Source organism: Schistocerca americana, chromosome 3, assembly GCF_021461395.2.
Source record: "Schistocerca americana isolate TAMUIC-IGC-003095 chromosome 3, iqSchAmer2.1, whole genome shotgun sequence".
NCBI lineage: Eukaryota > Metazoa > Arthropoda > Insecta > Orthoptera > Acrididae > Schistocerca > Schistocerca americana.
This window is the reverse complement of record NC_060121.1, coordinates 706714349-706736758: the sequence shown is the minus strand read 5'-3', so window position 1 is coordinate 706736758 and position 22410 is coordinate 706714349. Positions and strand designations below refer to the sequence as shown.

At 37.9% G+C, this 22410-nt stretch overlaps 1 protein-coding gene across 1 annotated transcript in view; it reads left to right on the top strand.

Moving 5' to 3' along the window:
- The window catches only part of LOC124605329 (vacuolar protein sorting-associated protein 13D), a 552708-nt gene that overhangs the window by 433120 nt on the left and 97178 nt on the right, over positions 1 to 22410 (top strand). The window contains exon 55 of the mRNA XM_047136935.1: positions 416 to 448. Coding sequence (XP_046992891.1) covers positions 416 to 448 — 33 coding nt within the window. The remainder of the gene's footprint in view (positions 1 to 415; positions 449 to 22410) is intronic.

Here is a 22410-nt window from a genome sequence, read left to right as displayed (position 1 = left end):
CTTACTAGTTTACTGTTGACTTTATTTTATTTCTCTTGAATGAAATTAAACCACAAATGGTGAGCATATGACTTCTTGGTTGAGTTAAAAAAAATTGTTACATTTTTGTTTGAGGCATCACCATGAATGTGTTTATGCATGTTAATCTTTTTATTCTTGTTGTACATATTTCTTTGTTATGCGTGAGTTATATTGGAGATTGATGTACACTTTTTGTGCAAAATTAAAATTATTTATTTTGTTTTAAAACTGTTATGCAGTTACTTTAGCTTGTGATTGAAAATTATACAACTTTTTCAATGCATGCTACTAATTTTTGTTCTGTGGTTATTGTTTCTTTTTAAAAGACTAATCTTACATCTTTCTTTGATATTTAATTACTGCTTTGTTTAGTTTGCTGCTAATATTTTTTCAGGAGGATCCCGGTTAAGCTCTTCTTGGCAAATGTGTAGGTATTTCATTCAGATTTCTGTTAACATTTTATTTCTGATTAATTTTGCTTTTGTAACAAATGATTATTGCAATTAAATGAGTAAAGGTGAGAATGATGAAGTAGATTCACTCAATAATGTTAGCTTTTCATTAATATTCCCCCTTCCTGTGCTCTCATTTAATTTCTGTATTATTAATACCACCTATCCATAAGTGCTGTAGCTCTCTACTATTGCACCTAATGTTTATTGTAAGAGTTTCAGAGTAATGAGAGGTTTTATGAAGAATGTATAATACCATAAGTTAAACTGCTTTGTTAAGAAGACTAAAACTCACGCTCACAGTAGAAGTTTATTTGACTATGGGCATGAAGTGCACATATCGCTGAGACTATGCAGCAGTAGCATCACACTTGGAAATGAATACTTGATCCAGTCACACAAGACCCACTAGAAAATTATTACAGTACAGCTAATATTTTTACAGTATTTTGATGTTAATTCCGCAACACTATGCATGCAACTTCAGTATTGTCAGAAAATCTTGTGCTTACATCATTCATCGCCAGTCAGAGTTTCTGTATCGGGGAATGGTTTCCTTCATAGCCTCCTCAACTCGCCTTGTCCAAGGTACACTCGAATGTTTCCTAACCTGCAGCATGTAGACATCCATGTATTTTCCTTAGTATTGTTGAATTGGGGAAAATAAATCTCTCACCTTGAACATGTGTGAATATTTTAGAGCTTCATCAACATATGCCATTTGCTCAGACCGTGATATGCCCTTGACTGACAACACATTCATAGGTGTGCAACAAGGTTGGTGATTCTATTTTTGTCTGTAGGAATGGAATAGTCAAACCAGCAATGCACTAATTGGCTTTCTATCAGTACTCCTTTGTTGATCTAATATTGTTGCTACTGGTGTTGTCAGTTCAAATGTGTCAGACTTTTAGGTGTGATTAAAATTGAACAGTTACTTTAAACTATGTTAGTACTATTATGTTATGTACATAGGTTATAGAAGATAGTAATATTCTACAGCCCAAACTTTTCCATTTGTACTGAAAATATATTCTAAGATAAGAATCAGATACTGATTGTGTGTTCAGAGGCTAGATCAAGGCTCACCAAGTAGGGTAGGTACTGAGCAATAATTGCTCGCTTTCAGCATAATACTTCATCATGTTCAGGAAACCAGAGAACACTTGTAACTCACCCAGAAATAGTTTATCTTCCGATTCTGACATGTGACATGGGCGGTATTGATCTTTGCTGATTTGACTTGTGGGGACATTGAAGGTATATGGAGTGGCAGAAGGGAGGAAGGGAAATGATGGTATCAGAAAAAAAATGTTCTGTGGTGTAATTGGTAGATCTGTTCTAGGGCAGGTTAGGGAACTACTAAGAAGAATGTTACAAGCAAAGAAGAGAGTACAGGGGACTCCTGAAGAGTCAAGTTGAGCAGTAAGAGCTTAAAAGATAAGAAGTGGTTCCAGAAGAAGGATAAACAGAGACTGATGTTGGGATGAGTGGCTGGATTTGGTGGCATGGGGCATGGTAGGATTATGAAATAGATTTAGAGCAGAGAGGTTGTGGAACAAAGGCTATGTAACAGAGTGAGTTTCCATCTGAACAGTTAATAAAAACTGGTGTTTTGGAGGTAGGGGGGGTCCTCAGTTTCTTGGGTTGTGTAGAAGTCTTATGAGTCAACACCATTATTTTGTGCAATATGCTGTGTAACTGGGTAGTGTAGTTCTCTTTTGGCTGCAGTTTGACAGGTGACATTCTTCAGGGTGTGGAGTTGGTTTTTGGCCATAGGTGCAGCAAAGTTTATAGATGATTTGGCTGCTTTTACAGGTTGCTCTGCCTTTAATGGGATAAGAAAGTTTATTGTAGAACTGAAATAGGAGGTGGTGGTTGATGAATGAGACAGATCTTGTACCTGGATTTTTCACATGACATAGGCATGTGCTTGGGAAAATAATGAGCAAGAGGCAGACAGTGATATTGAGTGTGTTGGGTTGATGGCAGAACATCACGTTGGGAGAAGTGGGAAGGTGAAATAGTTCCTCATTTCATAGTATTATGAGAGGTAGCTGAAGTCCTGCCAGATAATCTAATTCCACTTTTCCAGTGATAAAGTTATGGTGAGAGAGAGAGTTGTCAAGATCACTACTCACTCATCAGTTGACAACATTGGCAAATTTGGTGGCTCTGTTGGAGGACTTTATCAGGAAGCTAAGTGAAATTCTGTCCTCACTAGGTACCTAACGGAGCTGAAGTTATTTCCACAGTAATAAGAAGTTAGGGACTTTGATCTGTCATGGACATGCAAAGTACAACTATTGCATTTGGATCAGCATCTTTCTCCTTCATTTTCTACTCACTAGAACTTATTTGTGATTGAGTTTGACAGTGTTATACTTTTGAAATATGATCTTGGATATGTATTTGCCCACAGTCATGTGTAAAGTTTTCTAGTTACACCAGTAGTATTATTTGTACATCAGCTTCAGAAGGTTAACTATCTCATTTGAGACATTGCTAGCATAGAACTTAGGGAGACGATTGAATGAAAGTCATAGGCAGCAGTGCGCAGATGTCAGTAACGAATTATGCCTTGTTATTACAAAGCTTTGTAAATCAGTCTCAATTTCGATGTGGCTGCTATCTTTAAATTCAGAGGGGCTGCTGTATGAATGAAACTTTATATAGTTTACGATAATGATAGCAGGTGAAGAAATGAATTAAAATTTATGACATGGTCGGGACTTGAACGAGGGTCTCCCAGCTTACTAGGCATGGTTCTCGGCATTATACCATTATACAAGGATGGTTTGGAAAGTTCTCGGAACGGATTAGGAAAAAAGTACTTACATCACAGACACTTTTTTATTTTTCAATGTAGTCTCCTTGTGTGTTAATACACTTGGTCCAACAATGTTCCAGGGCATTCATCCCATCACAAAAATGGATTTCCTCCAGGCCTGAAAAATAGTTGTCAACTATGGCTATCAATTTTTTATTTGAAGTGAATCTACATCCACCAAGAAAAATTTTCAGTTTTGGTAAGAGATGAAAGTCTGACAGAGCCATATCAGGTGAATAAGGCAGGTGCGGCAGCAGTTCATACCTTAGTTTGTGTAATTTTGCCATGGCGATGGCACACGTGTGTGGCCGTGCATTGATCTAGCATCAAGACTTGCGGCACCCATCTTGCAGATAATTTTTTCATTTCTAATTCTTCAGTTAAAATGTGATATACCATTTCAGATGACATCTGGTAAGGATGAGCAATTTCACGCAATTTCAATCGGTGATCCTCCATGACCATTTTGTGCACTTTTGCAGTGATTTCTGGAGTAGTGACACATCATGACTGACCACTGCGTGGATCATCGTCTAAGCTCTCCCGATCACATTTAAATTCATTTGTGCACTTGGAAACAGTTGAATATGAAGGAGCAGAGTCCCCAGTGTATTCTGGAAATCACCATAAATGTCCTTTGCTTTCATATCTTTCTTTATGAAGTGCTTAATCACTGCTCAAATCCCGATCCCCCCCCCCCCCCCCCTCCCCCCGCCCCCCCATCTTCGCGAATCACTACACGGGAACAACAACAGAACCATGTCACCGCCACAGGTCTTTTCCAAGAGCACTGACGTGGTGTGTGTTTACAGGCAACGGGCCAATGAATATTATGTGAACAACCCGTTGCGCTAGCGCTGACCTCTCGTCGTGATTCAGAGAACTTTTCAAACCACCTAACACAGCTGCATGGGCTACCCTAGCCTATTGCCCACTCTAACACAAACTTCAGTTCATGTTTTCAGCTTGTTTTCCCCTTCTTATATAATCACTGTATTGGAATAACACCTGTATGCGGCACAAATTTTAATTCATTTCTTCAGCTGCTATCATTATTGTAGATGAAGATGAGACTCAAATATCTCAAGGAAAAGTTAATTATATGAGGTTCATGTAGTTTGCTTATGTTAAATTTCTTGCAGAAATTATTGATGATGGATATAGCTTAAATGTGAATCTCAGATAATATGAGGATCATTTCAAAAGTTCTGCACACTATGAGACAGAACTGAAGAAAATAATTTATTTTACAACTTACCTTTACAGGCCTTCAATATAATCTCCATTTTTGCTTATGACAGCTTTCCAATGTTTTGGCAATGTCTGTATTCCAGATAGGGCCCCTTCATTGTTGAGCTGTCTGATTACTTGGGTCACCTCACTGATAGCTTCTCAAATGTATAAAAACATTTTCCACAGAATGATTCCTTCATTTCGGGGAAACAAAGTCTGATGGGCTCGTATCAGGACTCTATGGTGCGTGGGGAAGTATTTCCCATACACATTTGTCACGCATTTCACTCACAGGTATAGCAATGTGCTGTCTTCCATTAATGTGTGAAATGAGGACAGCAGCTGCAAACATTTCAGGCCTTCTTTAATGAATTTTTGGGTGCTAAACATTTTGCAGAAACATCTTGTAGTATGTACCTGTTACAGACATCCCCTGGGGCACTCTGCTTGTAGCTATGACTCCATTCCTGTCATACACAAAGGTCATCATCAGGTTCACCTTTGACTGTTGGTGGCAGAATTTTTTTGGGCGTGGAGAGTTGGGACTTTTTCATTGTAATGACTGGAACTTCAGTCCTGGCTCAAAATCCTGTAATCAGGTTTCATCAATTGTAACAATCCTTTTCAGAAACTGTTCTCCTTCAGTTTGATAACATTGAAACAATTTTGCAATTCATTTGTGACCTACTTTCTGCTCTGCACTCAGACCATGCAGAACCCATTTGGCAGCAGCTTTTCCCATCTACAACTTTTCAGTTATGATTCTGTAAACTGAAGTGACAGGCAGTCTGGCTTGTGAAATTTTCTCACTTGTTTTTGTCACTCCTCCATCAAAGTCTCGTTAACAGTAACTTGAGAAATGAAGCCTATTGCTGTTGATGGCCTTCTACTTCCTTGGGTCATCCTCAGTGCTTACCTGATCTTACAACCAGGCCACTGTGATACTGTGATAGTGTGCTACGGCCCACTACACTATTCCACAGTATTCCTTTCAAAGTGTTGTAAATTTCAGTTGTGTTCTTTCCACGTGGGGATTCGATTTTGACATAGCAACACACTACAAATAAGCCAGCCTGACTAGGTTTCAGCTTCCATTGTAAACCTGAAAAACTCATGACACAGCCACACAAATCAGCAAACACAAATATAGACATCACACCTTAAGCCTTGCTCACAACTGACATGAATTTCAACTTGATCACACCATCATAACAGTCGCGCATGCATAGTGTGCAGGATTTTTTTAAATGATCCCCAAAGTTCAAATGTCTTCAATACAAACAAATAGGTAATCACCAAACAGGAGTAGTTCACATTTTAATAGGTGTGCAAAAACTTTTGAAGCTGATACATTTCCGTGTAGAAAATAATGTTTTACATAATTTTTATGTTGTTGTCTCACTCAGGTACTTGGATACAGGGTATTGCATTTTACTCTTGACCATATAGAATAAGTGTAATTGGTTGCTTGTTTCATTCTTCATTCAATACAGCTAAATAACATAAATGTTTAGTTGACAGTTTATCCTATTTGTGATTTATTTGTTTAAGTCCTGAGGGCTTTCCACTGTTCTGAAAGATCAGCACACAAGCTTCCACCTCACATTCTCCTGACAGCGCAAGCAGGGCTCAAAGAGCTGTTGAAAGCAGGTATTGTGACTTGATCAAATAGGCATTGGGAAGCTCCACTACACATGGTATGCAAAAGGGATGGCTCCTGGCAGTGATGTAGGGATTACATGGCAGTTGTGCCCTCCACAATTTCCGATCGTCACCCTGTGTCTCAAGTGACTGAGTTTAACAGTGCCATCACTTATGCTCAGGTCTCTACTGTGGTCAGTTGTACAAAGGCATTTTTGTAAATTCTGATAGTGCCAGAGGACATTCAAACACCTGCTGTATTAATGCATTTTGGACTTTTTCAGTATAAATTTGTCTTGTGGTTTGAGAAATGCCATGCAGACATGGCCGTGTTTTATGCATGTAGAGCTGTGTGGGTTACCATTCCTAATTCTTCTATAGGGATGATATCCTCATGTTTTCATCTGCAGTTTGGGAGCATCTGTCTCACTTGAGACAGCTTTTTCAGCACCTACTGGAGTATGGCATAGTCATTAATACTGCGGAGAGTGTTTTCGGCAAATGAGTGTGGCAGTTTTTTTGGGTATGTTGTCTCATCAGTCGGCCCTTCACCACTTCCTGAACATGTGGCAGCAGTGCAAGATATGCCTTTGCCAACAATTGGGAGAGGATTGCCCAGATTTATAGGAATGTTAAATTACTAAGGTGATAACTTTCAGGGCTGGCAAGTCAGCAGGAACCAATTACTGCACTACTCTCAGGCAAGCAGACAACCAGCGGCTGGAAGGTCCTTGGACTTTGGGGAGTGAAGCAGCATTTGATAAAGTCAAGCAATGTTTGGCACAAGCAGCACAGCTGACTCACCCACACATTAGTGAACAACTGGCTGTAATGGATGTGAACCAAAATACAATTGGCACAACATTGCAGCAGAGAGTGGATGGTTGATGGCAGCCTCTTGCCTTTTACTAACAGAACATTACACCATACCAGAAGAAATGGGGTGCTGTTGATCTCAAGTAGTTGGTGGTCTACACAGCCATTAAACATTTTTTATTATGCGTGGAAGGAATAAATTTTACAATTTTTACTGACCACAAACCACTAATTTGCTTCTTCCAGTGTGTGAGAGATCATGGCTCACGTCGGCAGTGTAAGCAAGTGGGATATATAATGCAATTTACAACTCTTGTCCATCACATTTCATGTAGAAACAGCATTGCCACAGGTTGCCTGTCACAAAATAGTGCCAGCTTACAGGTGGTGCCGTGAGCTGAGATAGTGGCCAAGAAACAAAAAGACACAGTACTGCACAATTTGCTCCAAAGTGGACACACAGCCTTGTAGTTATGACACATTTTTGTTCCATATTGTGTCATGAGTGTCTGGTGTGACACATCCCGAGCAAACAACGCTTGTACATACCCGCAGAATTTTGACTCATCCGGGCATCCAAGCAACAGCAAAGTTAGTGGCAAGCTAGGTGGTGTGGTCCACAATTCAGAAGGACTGCTGTGATTTGGCACACTCTTGCCGAAGTTGCTAGTGCAGCAAAGTTGGCAGACATTCTTTACGACCGGCTGCACATTTTGCAACCCCAGATGCAAGATTTTCACACATACATGTGGACATAGTAGGATCGTTACCCTTCTCAGATGGTCACTCCTATCTAGTAACTGTAATGGATCATTTCTTGAGGTGGCCGAAGCTGTTACCATACTACACATATCCACAGAAGCAGTTGCAAAGACATTGGTGCATATATGGTTTACGAGGTCTGGCATTCCTCAAACCGTTAAAATAACTGTGGACACCAGATTGAGTCACAGCTGTTTAACGAGCTTCTTCAACTGTGCGGCTGCAACTACCTTTCCATTACTAGCTACCATATCACCAGTAATGAAATGGTGGAATGGTTCCATCACATCCTAAAGGTGGCATTGATGGGTTACTCGTAAATGTGGACAGATGCCTTGCTATTGGTATTGTTAGAATTGTGCACAATACTAAAGGAGGATCTGCAGTATTTGCCAGCTCGCCTAGTCTGTGTCAAGCAGTTGTGTGTTACCAGGACAACTCATTGTTCCAGCACCAATTCAGTCGACCACTCCACAAACAATGACAGAGTTTGCATGGCACTTCAAGTACCATATGAAATGTTTGCATTCAGGTCCACCTGTGAGGTACTGAGAGAGAAATGTTTTCATCCATAGAGATCTGCTTACATGATCACAGTTGTGGCTCAGACGTTATACTGTTAGATTAGATTAGATTAGATTTACTTTCATTCCAATTGATCCGTAGTGAGGAGGTCCTCCAGGATGTGGAACATGTCAGAAAAACAACAATACATGACAAATATTTAAACTAAAACAAATAAGCTAATGTACCATTCCACAGGTCCCAAGTGGAATGATCGTCATTTTTTAATGAACACTAAGAGTCATTTTACAAATACTATTGCACTGAATTTAAAATAAAAAAGTTTTATATTTATTTATAAGGTAAGAAACATGTAATACAACTACTGTAATACTTATTTACAATGAACACATTACTGCACTGAAATGGTGCAGAAGTTAGATTATACTTACACACACACACACACACACACACACACACACACACACACACACACAAATTTTCAGTGAACACATTACTGCACTGAAATTGTGCAGAAGTTATGTTGTACTTATATACAAATCAGTTGGTTTTCCTCAGAAATTCATCAATGGAGTAGAAGGAGTTGGCCACCAATAAATCCTTTAGGCTTCTCTTAAACTGAATTTCATTGGTTGTTAAGCTTTTTATGGCTGCTGGCAAGTTATTGAAAATGTGTGTTCCTGAATAATGCACACCTTTTTGTACAAGACTAAGTGACTTTAAATCCTTGTGAAGATTATTCTTATTTCTAGTATTGATTCCATGAATTGAGCTGTTGGTTTGAAAAAGTGATATATTTTTAATGACAAATTTCATTAAGGAATAAATATATTGGGAAGCTGTAGTTAGTATCCCTAGTTCCCTAAACAGGCTTCTGCAGGATGTTCTTGAGTTCACACCACATATAATTCTTACTGCACGTTTTTGTGCCCGGAAAACTTTAGCTTGGCTTGATGAATTACCCCAGAAAATAATCCCATATGACATTATGGAATGAAAGTAAGCATAGTATGCCAGCTTTTTCATTTTTATATCCCCTATGTCTGACAAAATTCGCATTGCAAACAGAGATTTGTTAAGACGCTTCAGCAGTTCTGTGGTGTGCTCCTCCCAGTTGAATTTATTATCAAGCTGTAATCCCAAGAATTTAACACCGTCCACTTCTTCTATCTTCTTGTCATCATATGTTAGACTTATACTCTTGGGACACCCCTTACAAGTTCTGAACTGCATGTAGTGTGTTTTTTCAAAGTTTAGTGACAAAGAATTGGCTAGGAACCAGTGATTAATGTCTACAAATATTTTATTGGCTGATCTTTCTAAGACTACACTTGATTTGCTATTTATTGCAATGTTTGTATCATCAGCAAACAAAACAAACTTGGCATCTGGTAATGTTACTGATGAAAGGTCATTGATATACACAAGAAAAAGTAAGGGCCCCAAATTGGAACCTTGTGGGACCCCACATGTAATTAGTTCCCAGTTGGATGATGCCTGATAGCTTGATACATGTCTCTTTCCTAATAACACCCTTTGTTTCCTGCCAGAGATATAAGATTTGAACCATTTTGCAGCATTTCCTGTTACACTATAATATTCTAGTTTACTTAAAAGGATATTGTGATTTACACAGTCAAATGCCTTTGACAGATCACAAAATATACCAGTTGCCTGCAATTTTTTGTCTAATGAATTAAGTACATTTTCACTGTAAGTGTAGATAGCCTTCTCAATATCAGAACCTTTTAGAAATCCAAACTGTGACTTTGACAGTATGTTATTTGAGATAAGATGGTTATAAAGACGACTGTACATTACTTTTTCGAAAATTTTTGAGAATGCTGGCAACAGTGAAATTGGACGGAAATTTGATGCTATTTCTTTATCTCCCTTCTTAAACAGTGGCTTAACTTCAGCATATTTCAGCCATTCGGGAAATATTCCACTGATAAACGACTGGTTACACAGATAGCTTAATATGTTACTTAGCTCAGAATCACATTCTTTAATTAACTTTGTTGATATTTCATCATACCCACTAGATGTTCTTGATTTTAAAGATTTTATGATGGACATTATTTCTGTTGGGGTAGTGAGGGTCAAATTCATATTATGGAAGTTACTTGAAATGTCTGGTCTAAGGTAATCCATAGCAGCATCTACCGAACCTGACAACCCCATCTTTTCAGTAACAGTTATAAAATGTTTGTTAAAAAGTTCTGCAACACTATACACATCTGTCACCAATGCATCATTTACTCTTAATGCTATTTGTTCCTCTTCATGTCTGGTTCTACCGGTCTCCTCCTTCACTATATCCCATATTGTCTTTATTTTGTTATCTGATATGACTATCTTTTCCTTGTAATATATTTGCTTTGACATCCGTATTACAGTCTTTAATATTTTGCAGTATTTCTTATAATGTGCTATAGCATCAACATTGGAAATGTTTCGGATTGACAGATACAGTTTTCTTTTTGTTTTACAAGATACCCCTATTCCTCGAGTAATCCATGGCTTCTTTGTAGACTGTACAACGACTGTTACACCTTCCGTATACTGGTCCCTACAGAGCGCTTTTGAAAGAGAAGAATACCTTAAAGATTGACCCAAACGGTAGGCTTGAAACATTGTCATGGAGCAGCCAAACCCTGCCTACCTGTATAAGGATGAACTTCCACAGCATTATCCCGGTGATTTTTCCAAGAGTTAAAAAGAAAGAAGAAATATATTAAGAAAGTTCTGAAATGTGGCTATAAAGAAGAATTAACCATTCTTCTTCATAAGGTGAAGTGGACTGTCAGACTTAATAATGAGGAAGTAATGAAGAAGGTGCAGGTAGAAAGAAGATTATTGGAAGTGATCAGAAAGAGGGGTAAAACTTGGCTGGGCCATATACTGCATAAGAATTTTCTGCAACAAACAGTTATAGAGGGAAAAGTGAAAAGGTTGAGAGGAAGAGGTAGGAAGAGAATTAGAATGATGGCTAACATTAGAAGAGGATGAACATACAAACAGATGAAGGAAAAACAAGACTCAATGGAGAGCCTCCAATTGAAACTTGTCATAAGATAGATACACTAAATAAGAAGAAGAAGAATTTATTTAACCTCAGTAACTAGTACTCCATATTTTATTAAATTTTTGCTCCAGTTGTGTAAAATATATATTTCATACACTATTTTTCAATGGGCCATGAGTGAATGGGCAGTATTAGAATGGTTATCTCTGTGAATTAATGATTTGTTCAACTGATCTCATCTGTAGATTTTGTTTGTTGTGAAATAAAATTGAATTTTTTTAGGATTGTCAGAATAGCATGAAAGCTAAAAACCACAACCTGTTTGCTTTGGTGATATAACAGTATGGTTTTAAATGATCTAACAATATGATTTTAATTTTACATTATCGAGCAAGAACTTACTTGTGTCATCATATTGTATAGCAGTGTTCTCATATTTTTCCTCTGGGTCATCTTTGATCAGTGACCAGTGATGGCGGCTCTTCTCTTCTGGAATGTTCCAAAGTCCAAACTGATATAATGCAAAAACACAAATTATGATGAAGATGAAATATTTGAATTTCTGTATAACATTTTAAAATATTGTGTCACTAGTTAAATGTTAAAACTGAAATAAATAAACTAAAAAGAAAAAGAAATTACTTAAATTGCTTGGTAAATTAAACTGGTTACTTGGCCAGGGTGGCAGCACCATCATGTTTATGCCCAAGAAGCAGGGAGGAGAAGCAATAAATGCTTATACTCCAGTGGTCTGAGAAGTAGAGTGCTGTCCTAATACATATCTGTATGCACCACTGAATGAATTATGTATTTATACCAAAATCGGAAACAGTGCATACAGTGTATCTCATCTTGGCTGTGTCTCTAAAACTACCTTCCCCAGTCTTCCACAGCTGTGTCAGTTGAGTCATTATCTGCTATTTCAGTTGCAAACGGCAAAACCAATTCTTTGTTCCAATCGATTCCAACTGATTTTATTACATTTTAAGTTTCTATCTTTCCTCCCACAGTTATTGCATACTCTCTTGTAATGTTGCACATGACCATCCAAGTTTCATAATGTTACATCAGTATTAGCAGTGATGAATCCAGCCACTTTCCCTGGGGGGAATATATAGCTTGACGGTGGGGGGCGGGGGGACAAAGTTATAGGCTTAAAATTTAAATGGTAGCATTCTAAAGACGTAGCAGCGCTATTAATATTTAAAATTTTTCATGAATGGCTAATATATAATTAAATAATATGTAGGTTCAGTACTAAGCTGTTATGCTAAGCCTAAGTTAATTATATTAAATAATAAAATAATTTTATTGCATGCAAAAAAAACTCACACTTACATCAAACTAATACGTTGAGGATTTTTTACGGCGTATCTCTTGATGACGTCATCAATAAAACTTCCTCTTGGCTTGTCGTCCCCTTCAGTTGAAATCTTCACACAAACTTGGAGCATTTCCTGACACATCCTATTCCTTAATTTTGTCATCACCCTGTCCATTGTACTAAATGACCTTTGCACACTGCAAGTTGAAACGGGAATGCACAATACACATTCAGCGAGTGTTCGTAGTGCTTCGTAGCCGATGTTGGCTCTCAGAATGAAAGAAGCATCAGAAGATGTATCATCTAATTCATTAGTAACAATGTACCTAAAAGAATGCAAATCTGCAATAACAGCGTCAATGTTTGTAAGCCCCAAAATCAAACACAGTTCTTTACAATCATTATCACTAAACTCTAGAAATTTTTTAAAACTTTCAAAATATGCACTTAGTAACTATCACTTTTATTGCCTTCTCATCAAACTGTTGCTCAATTTCATCAGTCATACTTTTAACCAATTTCCTTGTGCTTTTCATAGCTTAAATCTGCTCCTCTACGTTCGTGAGTAGCACACCTTTAACTTTTATTGCGTCCTCCTGCAGTTTTTTTAATTTTATTATGAGTTTCATTTTCTGCACTATGACCATCGCAGTCACAAAGACAACCAATGTGTCTTAAATGTTCCAGAGTTCCAGAAACAAGTAGAGGGATTTGCGAAATTTTAAGTGATTGTCTCTGCAAAACTTTACATAAGTTTGAGACTTCATTTAACGTATAGTATAAAATCACTAAACCTACAATGAAATTGGAATTCATCATTTCTAACAAGATTCCTCCAGTTAAACTTGTTAAATCCGCGCCGTCCTTGTGTATATGTTCCCATACCATTCTATTGGACATGTAGGTTAGGAAAATAGCATGAACTGTTGATAGGTACTTAACCATCGGATGTCAACAGCTTTGGGTATTTTTAAAACTGGTTGCTCTTGGAAGAACAATGAAAAAGTTTGCAAATGTCTTTAACAACTTGTAATGTGCATTTTATAATGGGGTGTTTATTCCTAGAGTTGGTGGCAGCAATTGACAAAACATGCGCCCTACAGTGAATGTATGGCAGCTTATGGCCCTTCCTCTCTGACAACCGAGCATGGACTCCTGAGGTAGAACCACTAAAATTAGCAGCACCGTCGAAAGAACAAGATAATAATCTGTCGTAAGAAAGTTTTCTTTTCTTTAGTTCAGTATCAATTGCTGTAAATATGGATTCAGCTGAAGTGCTTTTCAACTCAACGAGACATAACAACCTTTCCTTCACTTCAAACGATGGAGACGGTGCAACATATCGAACTACTAAAGACACTTTCGCCTGCCGTTAATGAAAAATATTTGTCACGGAGAAATGTTTCATCTTGAAAGTCTAAAGACTCTCCCAAACAAGTCAACAATTCTGACGTAGTATACTTACTAAGATATGTCGACCTTTCACTCTTAAATTTTAACCACTTTTCAAGATGAATGTTGCTTTTCAGTACTACCTTACGAATTAGAGGTTCATATTTTGTTGTGTGGGGTATTTCTTCCTTACTAAGGAAATACAGATTTTGAATTAATGATGACAATGCTTGGCGGTTTAAAGCTTTTTCATTTTCATTTTGTTTAAATATCTGTGCATGGATTGGAGTGTTTAAGCCCTGTAATCTACAGTTTCCAAGTGCAACGGCTCTTGCATGTTTTTCTGAGTTGGCGTGCTTTTCTAGTTTTCCCGTGCTTCCAGTAGTTTTTCTAAATTTAGTGAAAGGTACAGAAATAAACACTCCTCCTGTTTTCTGTAGAGTTTTGATATAGTTTTTTAAATACATTTTACACAATTTTCAGGAAGCCCCTCCCTGCTTGTGATCAAAGTACAACCAATTATACTTACACTCCCATTTTTGCTGATACTTAATCTCCATTCAATACTTTGTTTAGAATTGCAGTTTATGGACGGGCCAGAAATAGCACATTTATCGTTTGAAAACTGTGGAAGGGAAACTGAAGACTTGGTAGACCTACGCAATTCATCGTCACAATCACTAGCACTTCTTTCAGTAGACTCACACTCGTCTTCGTCTTTTGCAATACACTGTATTTTATTAGAAAAGAAAGAAATCAAAGTTTATTGTTTCGACATTGTATTTCAGCACTAACACTTCTTTTTATGTTATAAACCTACGAAGGCTGCGCGTAGTACACTACGTAATCACATTACACTTCCATAGTAACCTGTCGACTGACTGTTACAACCTTACAACAGTTTCAACAATGCATTGAGTTTTTATACAACAATCAAAGCTTAGATTATACTCGTAGATCAGCATTGCCAAAAGTACCACTCATGGCGGAATGTACTGCTTCTTAGGCAAAAATTGTGTATCCCCATTTACACTGCGAAAATCATTGTCAAGTGTACGCAAATATTTAGTTTGAGCTTTGGATTCATTGGTTAGGAAAAATCTATATGGCTATTAAATCTTGGAAATATTCCCAGTAATGCAATAAAAAAATTAAAACAATCTTTTATACTGTCAGATGCTACTTCCAATTCCGTATCAATACCCGGGGACGTGTTTTGCGACCTCAGGTTTATTCTAAGGGCAAATAAAGTATAGATATGAGTGGCGGGTAAGAATAAAGTTCACAGCGAGGGTGGGCTGTGTAGCTAAGGGATTAGTTTACACATTAGGCCGATTGGAGGTGCGGTGAGGGAAGACATGAGAGAGGAAAGGCTGACTTATTCCACAATTGGCATTGCCAACACACCTTGCAACACTTAGATTTACTGCACACTTATTATGCAGCAACTGCTCATTTGTTGGTGTTGGAAATAATACTACCATAATACTAATACTAATAATAATAACCTAAAGGCCAATGAGGAAAGAATAAAAAAACTACAGAGAGCATATAAACTCACGTGGAACTATTATAACAAAAAGTCCATATCCATTAACACAAAATTGATGCACTACAACACTGTCGTACTGTCAGAGGCACTGTATGCATCTGAAACAACACAAATAAGTGGGCAAACTAAAATCAAAGAAATAGAAAAACAAGAAAGGAAAATTCTCGGGAAAATTTTTGGCCCAATACAAGTGCAAGGAATCTGGAAGAAGAGACCAACATCAGAATTATATAAATACACAGACAAGATTACAGATACAATAAGGCAAAGAAGAATGCAGTTCTATGGACATATCCACAGGATGAATGAAAACAAAATGAATAAAAGAAGTTAAAGAGGACCTCAGACAAGCACACATAACAGTAAACAATGCAGAAAATGGAACTGAATTCAGGAACATAATCAAAAAACATAAATTTGACACCACATCACAGAAGAGACCAGGATGCAAATGGACAGCGGAGGGAAAGAAACAACACAGTGAACACATGAAGAAAATTTGGTCTCAGAAAAAAACATAAACAATCATCATAAAGGAATTCAAGTTCAAACGCTCTCTTTAAACGGGAATAATCGAAAATAATAATAATAATAGTAATAATAAAAACAGAACAATCAATGCTAAGTGTTCCAAACCGAACCGATAAGTAACGAAACCAAACTATAGGGACCCAGCCGCCACCTATTGTCTTACACATTCATTTTGCTTGTAAAAACTGCATGTCATCACGACTCCTCCATAGTTGACTCCAAACTTCGTTAGCAACAGCAGCTGGCGTAGTTTATATTTTGTCACAACGATACAAGTTAACAGACCAGGTGATAATTTTTATGTTTCACCACAACTATAGATATGAATTTCTCGGGGGAATTTCCAATTTCTGGGGGGGACTTTCCCCACCTGGGCCACCCCGTGAATCCATCACTGAGTATAAGCTAATATCACAGTAACAAATATAAACTGACTGTGTGATCTAATGGGTATTATGTTTAGGTAATAATACTAAGGTCCCAAGTTTGATTCCTGTTGACAAATTCAAATTTTTGTGTGGTGGAGACGTCGTGAAGGAAGTCCACTCAGTCTTGTGTGGTCAACTGAAAAACTGATTGAATATAAAATCAGCAAAATTGACACACAAACTGCTGAGGTAACATTATATTGAGTGGCTTGCTCTAGGTCAGATGACACACATCATTTGTTTACTAGCAGCAGGAACCATTTCCTGTTATTTTTTGGTTTAGAGCACAAGATACTTGATGCATTATGAGTAAGGATCTTTGTTTTTGCAAGACTTCAGAGTAGTATTGTAGGATTTAGGTCTGCATGGTATGATGGCACTAGGGAGGAAAGCATTTTCCTGCAAAATTTTGTCACTGGAAGTAACAGGAGAAGGTTGGTACGCCTTAAATAATGACAAAAGTTTCTCTTTCCATGTCTCTATATATTTAATTTTTTTATATCCATTTCTGTATGATAAAATCGATTTTCCTGTTGTAGTCATAGAAGAGAAGTGATCAAGAAGTGAAACTCTGCATTCACAAAAAAATGGCATTGCGCACTGTCACTTTGCAACATCTATTCACAGTGTGGCATTTATGAATCCACTGTTCATCTAAACTAATCACTGGCTGTTTTAATTCTGATGCTTCATCTTTCCTTAAAAAAATCACTTTTTCTCTGGTCTGCTAATGACTATTTCATATAAGTAATCGAAAACTGTATAGCTGGAATACTTTTTCTCAGACTTTTTTTTGCTAAGTTGGAAGTCCATTTACATCTGACAAAATTGTGAAGTTTTTGCAAAGATGGTATTTCCTTGCATCATTCATAGAGTTACAGAAATTGTTGTCTTTGATAACACATTTATCTCTATGCTCAATGAAATATTTATTGTGTGCTTATTACTTATTATAATGAAAACAATTGGTTATTGACAATATAATGTAAATGGATAGATAAAAAAATCAACTCACCAAGTGACAGCAGAAGAACACACTGATTGTTGGGGACTGTCCCCAACAATCAATCTTTCCTTCTCATTCTGCCTGGTAAGTCTTCCCTGACCTGAGGTTCTGGGTGACTTTTCTGAATTGTACCCCTTTTCCTAAACCTCTCCAGTCCTTTTCCTTCATCCTTCTTCCTTCCACTTCAACTCTTCTGCCAGAAGAAGGAGCCCCTGGCTCCAAAAGCTTGTAAAAGTTAAACCTTTTTGTGTGTGTGTTCTCCTACCGCCACTTGGTGAGTAGATTTTTTTATATTACTTACTGTGCTTTACAGCAGATACTTGAATCGTGCTCTATTCAGCATTGTGTCCCTCCTTCCGTAATTTGCATACTGTTGAATTGCTTACTCTGTTGGCACTAGGTTTCAGCTTCCATTGTAAACCTGAAAAACTCATGACACAGCCACACAAATCAGCAAACACAAATATAGACATCACACCTTAAGCCTTGCTCACAACTGACATGAATTTCAACTTGATCACACCATCATAACAGTCGCGCATGCATAGTGTGCAGGATTTTTTTAAATGATCCCCAAAGTTCAAATGTCTTCAATACAAACAAATAGGTAATCACCAAACAGGAGTAGTTCACATTTTAATAGGTGTGCAAGAACTTTTGAAGCTGATACATTTCCGTGTAGAAAATAATGTTTTACATAATTTTTATGTTGTTGTCTCACTCAGGTACTTGGATACAGGGTATTGCATTTTACTCTTGACCATATAGAATAAGTGTAATTGGTTGCTTGTTTCATTCTTCATTCAATACAGCTAAATAACATAAATGTTTAGTTGACAGTTTATCCTATTTGTGATTTATTTGTTTAAGTCCTGAGGGCTTTCCACTGTTCTGAAAGAGCAGCACACAAGCTTCCACCTCACATTCTCCTGACAGCGCAAGCAGGGCTCAAAGAGCTGTTGAAAGCAGGTATTGTGACTTGATCAAATAGGCATTGGGAAGCTCCACTACACATGGTATGCAAAAGGGATGGCTCCTGGCAGTGATGTAGGGATTACATGGCAGTTGTGCCCTCCACAATTTCCGATCGTCACCCTGTGTCTCAAGTGACTGAGTTTAACAGTGCCATCACTTATGCTCAGGTCTCTACTGTGGTCAGTTGTACAAAGGCATTTTTGTAAATTCTGATAGTGCCAGAGGACATTCAAACACCTGCTGTATTAATGCATTTTGGACTTTTTCAGTATAAATTTGTCTTGTGGTTTGAGAAATGCCATGCAGACATGGCCGTGTTTTATGCATGTAGAGCTGTGTGGGTTACCATTCCTAATTCTTCTATAGGGATGATATCCTCATGTTTTCATCTGCAGTTTGGGAGCATCTGTCTCACTTGAGACAGCTTTTTCAGCACCTACTGGAGTATGGCATAGTCATTAATACTGCGGAGAGTGTTTTCGGCAAATGAGTGTGGCAGTTTTTTTGGGTATGTTGTCTCATCAGTCGGCCCTTCACCACTTCCTGAACATGTGGCAGCAGTGCAAGATATGCCTTTGCCAACAATTGGGAGAGGATTGCCCAGATTTATAGGAATGTTAAATTACTAAGGTGATAACTTTCAGGGCTGGCAAGTCAGCAGGAACCAATTACTGCACTACTCTCAGGCAAGCAGACAACCAGCGGCTGGAAGGTCCTTGGACTTTGGGGAGTGAAGCAGCATTTGATAAAGTCAAGCAATGTTTGGCACAAGCAGCACAGCTGACTCACCCACACATTAGTGAACAACTGGCTGTAATGGATGTGAACCAAAATACAATTGGCACAACATTGCAGCAGAGAGTGGATGGTTGATGGCAGCCTCTTGCCTTTTACTAACAGAACATTACACCATACCAGAAGAAATGGGGTGCTGTTGATCTCAAGTAGTTGGTGGTCTACACAGCCATTAAACATTTTTTATTATGCGTGGAAGGAATAAATTTTACAATTTTTACTGACCACAAACCACTAATTTGCTTCTTCCAGTGTGTGAGAGATCATGGCTCACGTCGGCAGTGTAAGCAAGTGGGATATATAATGCAATTTACAACTCTTGTCCATCACATTTCATGTAGAAACAGCATTGCCACAGGTTGCCTGTCACAAAATAGTGCCAGCTTACAGGTGGTGCCGTGAGCTGAGATAGTGGCCAAGAAACAAAAAGACACAGTACTGCACAATTTGCTCCAAAGTGGACACACAGCCTTGTAGTTATGACACATTTTTGTTCCATATTGTGTCATGAGTGTCTGGTGTGACACATCCCGAGCAAACAACGCTTGTACATACCCGCAGAATTTTGACTCATCCGGGCATCCAAGCAACAGCAAAGTTAGTGGCAAGCTAGGTGGTGTGGTCCACAATTCAGAAGGACTGCTGTGATTTGGCACACTCTTGCCGAAGTTGCTAGTGCAGCAAAGTTGGCAGACATTCTTTACGACCGGCTGCACATTTTGCAACCCCAGATGCAAGATTTTCACACATACATGTGGACATAGTAGGATCGTTACCCTTCTCAGATGGTCACTCCTATCTAGTAACTGTAATGGATCATTTCTTGAGGTGGCCGAAGCTGTTACCATACTACACATATCCACAGAAGCAGTTGCAAAGACATTGGTGCATATATGGTTTACGAGGTCTGGCATTCCTCAAACCGTTAAAATAACTGTGGACACCAGATTGAGTCACAGCTGTTTAACGAGCTTCTTCAACTGTGCGGCTGCAACTACCTTTCCATTACTAGCTACCATATCACCAGTAATGAAATGGTGGAATGGTTCCATCACATCCTAAAGGTGGCATTGATGGGTTACTCGTAAATGTGGACAGATGCCTTGCTATTGGTATTGTTAGAATTGTGCACAATACTAAAGGAGGATCTGCAGTATTTGCCAGCTCGCCTAGTCTGTGTCAAGCAGTTGTGTGTTACCAGGACAACTCATTGTTCCAGCACCAATTCAGTCGACCACTCCACAAACAATGACAGAGTTTGCATGGCACTTCAAGTACCATATGAAATGTTTGCATTCAGGTCCACCTGTGAGGTACTGAGAGAGAAATGTTTTCATCCATAGAGATCTGCTTACATGATCACAGTTGTGGCTCAGACGTTATACTGTTAGATTAGATTAGATTAGATTTACTTTCATTCCAATTGATCCGTAGTGAGGAGGTCCTCCAGGATGTGGAACATGTCAGAAAAACAACAATACATGACAAATATTTAAACTAAAACAAATAAGCTAATGTACCATTCCACAGGTCCCAAGTGGAATGATCGTCATTTTTTAATGAACACTAAGAGTCATTTTACAAATACTATTGCACTGAATTTAAAATAAAAAAGTTTTATATTTATTTATAAGGTAAGAAACATGTAATACAACTACTGTAATACTTATTTACAATGAACACATTACTGCACTGAAATGGTGCAGAAGTTAGATTATACTTACACACACACACACACACACACACACACACACACACACACACAAATTTTCAGTGAACACATTACTGCACTGAAATTGTGCAGAAGTTATGTTGTACTTATATACAAATCAGTTGGTTTTCCTCAGAAATTCATCAATGGAGTAGAAGGAGTTGGCCACCAATAAATCCTTTAGGCTTCTCTTAAACTGAATTTCATTGGTTGTTAAGCTTTTTATGGCTGCTGGCAAGTTATTGAAAATGTGTGTTCCTGAATAATGCACACCTTTTTGTACAAGACTAAGTGACTTTAAATCCTTGTGAAGATTATTCTTATTTCTAGTATTGATTCCATGAATTGAGCTGTTGGTTTGAAAAAGTGATATATTTTTAATGACAAATTTCATTAAGGAATAAATATATTGGGAAGCTGTAGTTAGTATCCCTAGTTCCCTAAACAGGCTTCTGCAGGATGTTCTTGAGTTCACACCACATATAATTCTTACTGCACGTTTTTGTGCCCGGAAAACTTTAGCTTGGCTTGATGAATTACCCCAGAAAATAATCCCATATGACATTATGGAATGAAAGTAAGCATAGTATGCCAGCTTTTTCATTTTTATATCCCCTATGTCTGACAAAATTCGCATTGCAAACAGAGATTTGTTAAGACGCTTCAGCAGTTCTGTGGTGTGCTCCTCCCAGTTGAATTTATTATCAAGCTGTAATCCCAAGAATTTAACACCGTCCACTTCTTCTATCTTCTTGTCATCATATGTTAGACTTATACTCTTGGGACACCCCTTACAAGTTCTGAACTGCATGTAGTGTGTTTTTTCAAAGTTTAGTGACAAAGAATTGGCTAGGAACCAGTGATTAATGTCTACAAATATTTTATTGGCTGATCTTTCTAAGACTACACTTGATTTGCTATTTATTGCAATGTTTGTATCATCAGCAAACAAAACAAACTTGGCATCTGGTAATGTTACTGATGAAAGGTCATTGATATACACAAGAAAAAGTAAGGGCCCCAAATTGGAACCTTGTGGGACCCCACATGTAATTAGTTCCCAGTTGGATGATGCCTGATAGCTTGATACATGTCTCTTTCCTAATAACACCCTTTGTTTCCTGCCAGAGATATAAGATTTGAACCATTTTGCAGCATTTCCTGTTACACTATAATATTCTAGTTTACTTAAAAGGATATTGTGATTTACACAGTCAAATGCCTTTGACAGATCACAAAATATACCAGTTGCCTGCAATTTTTTGTCTAATGAATTAAGTACATTTTCACTGTAAGTGTAGATAGCCTTCTCAATATCAGAACCTTTTAGAAATCCAAACTGTGACTTTGACAGTATGTTATTTGAGATAAGATGGTTATAAAGACGA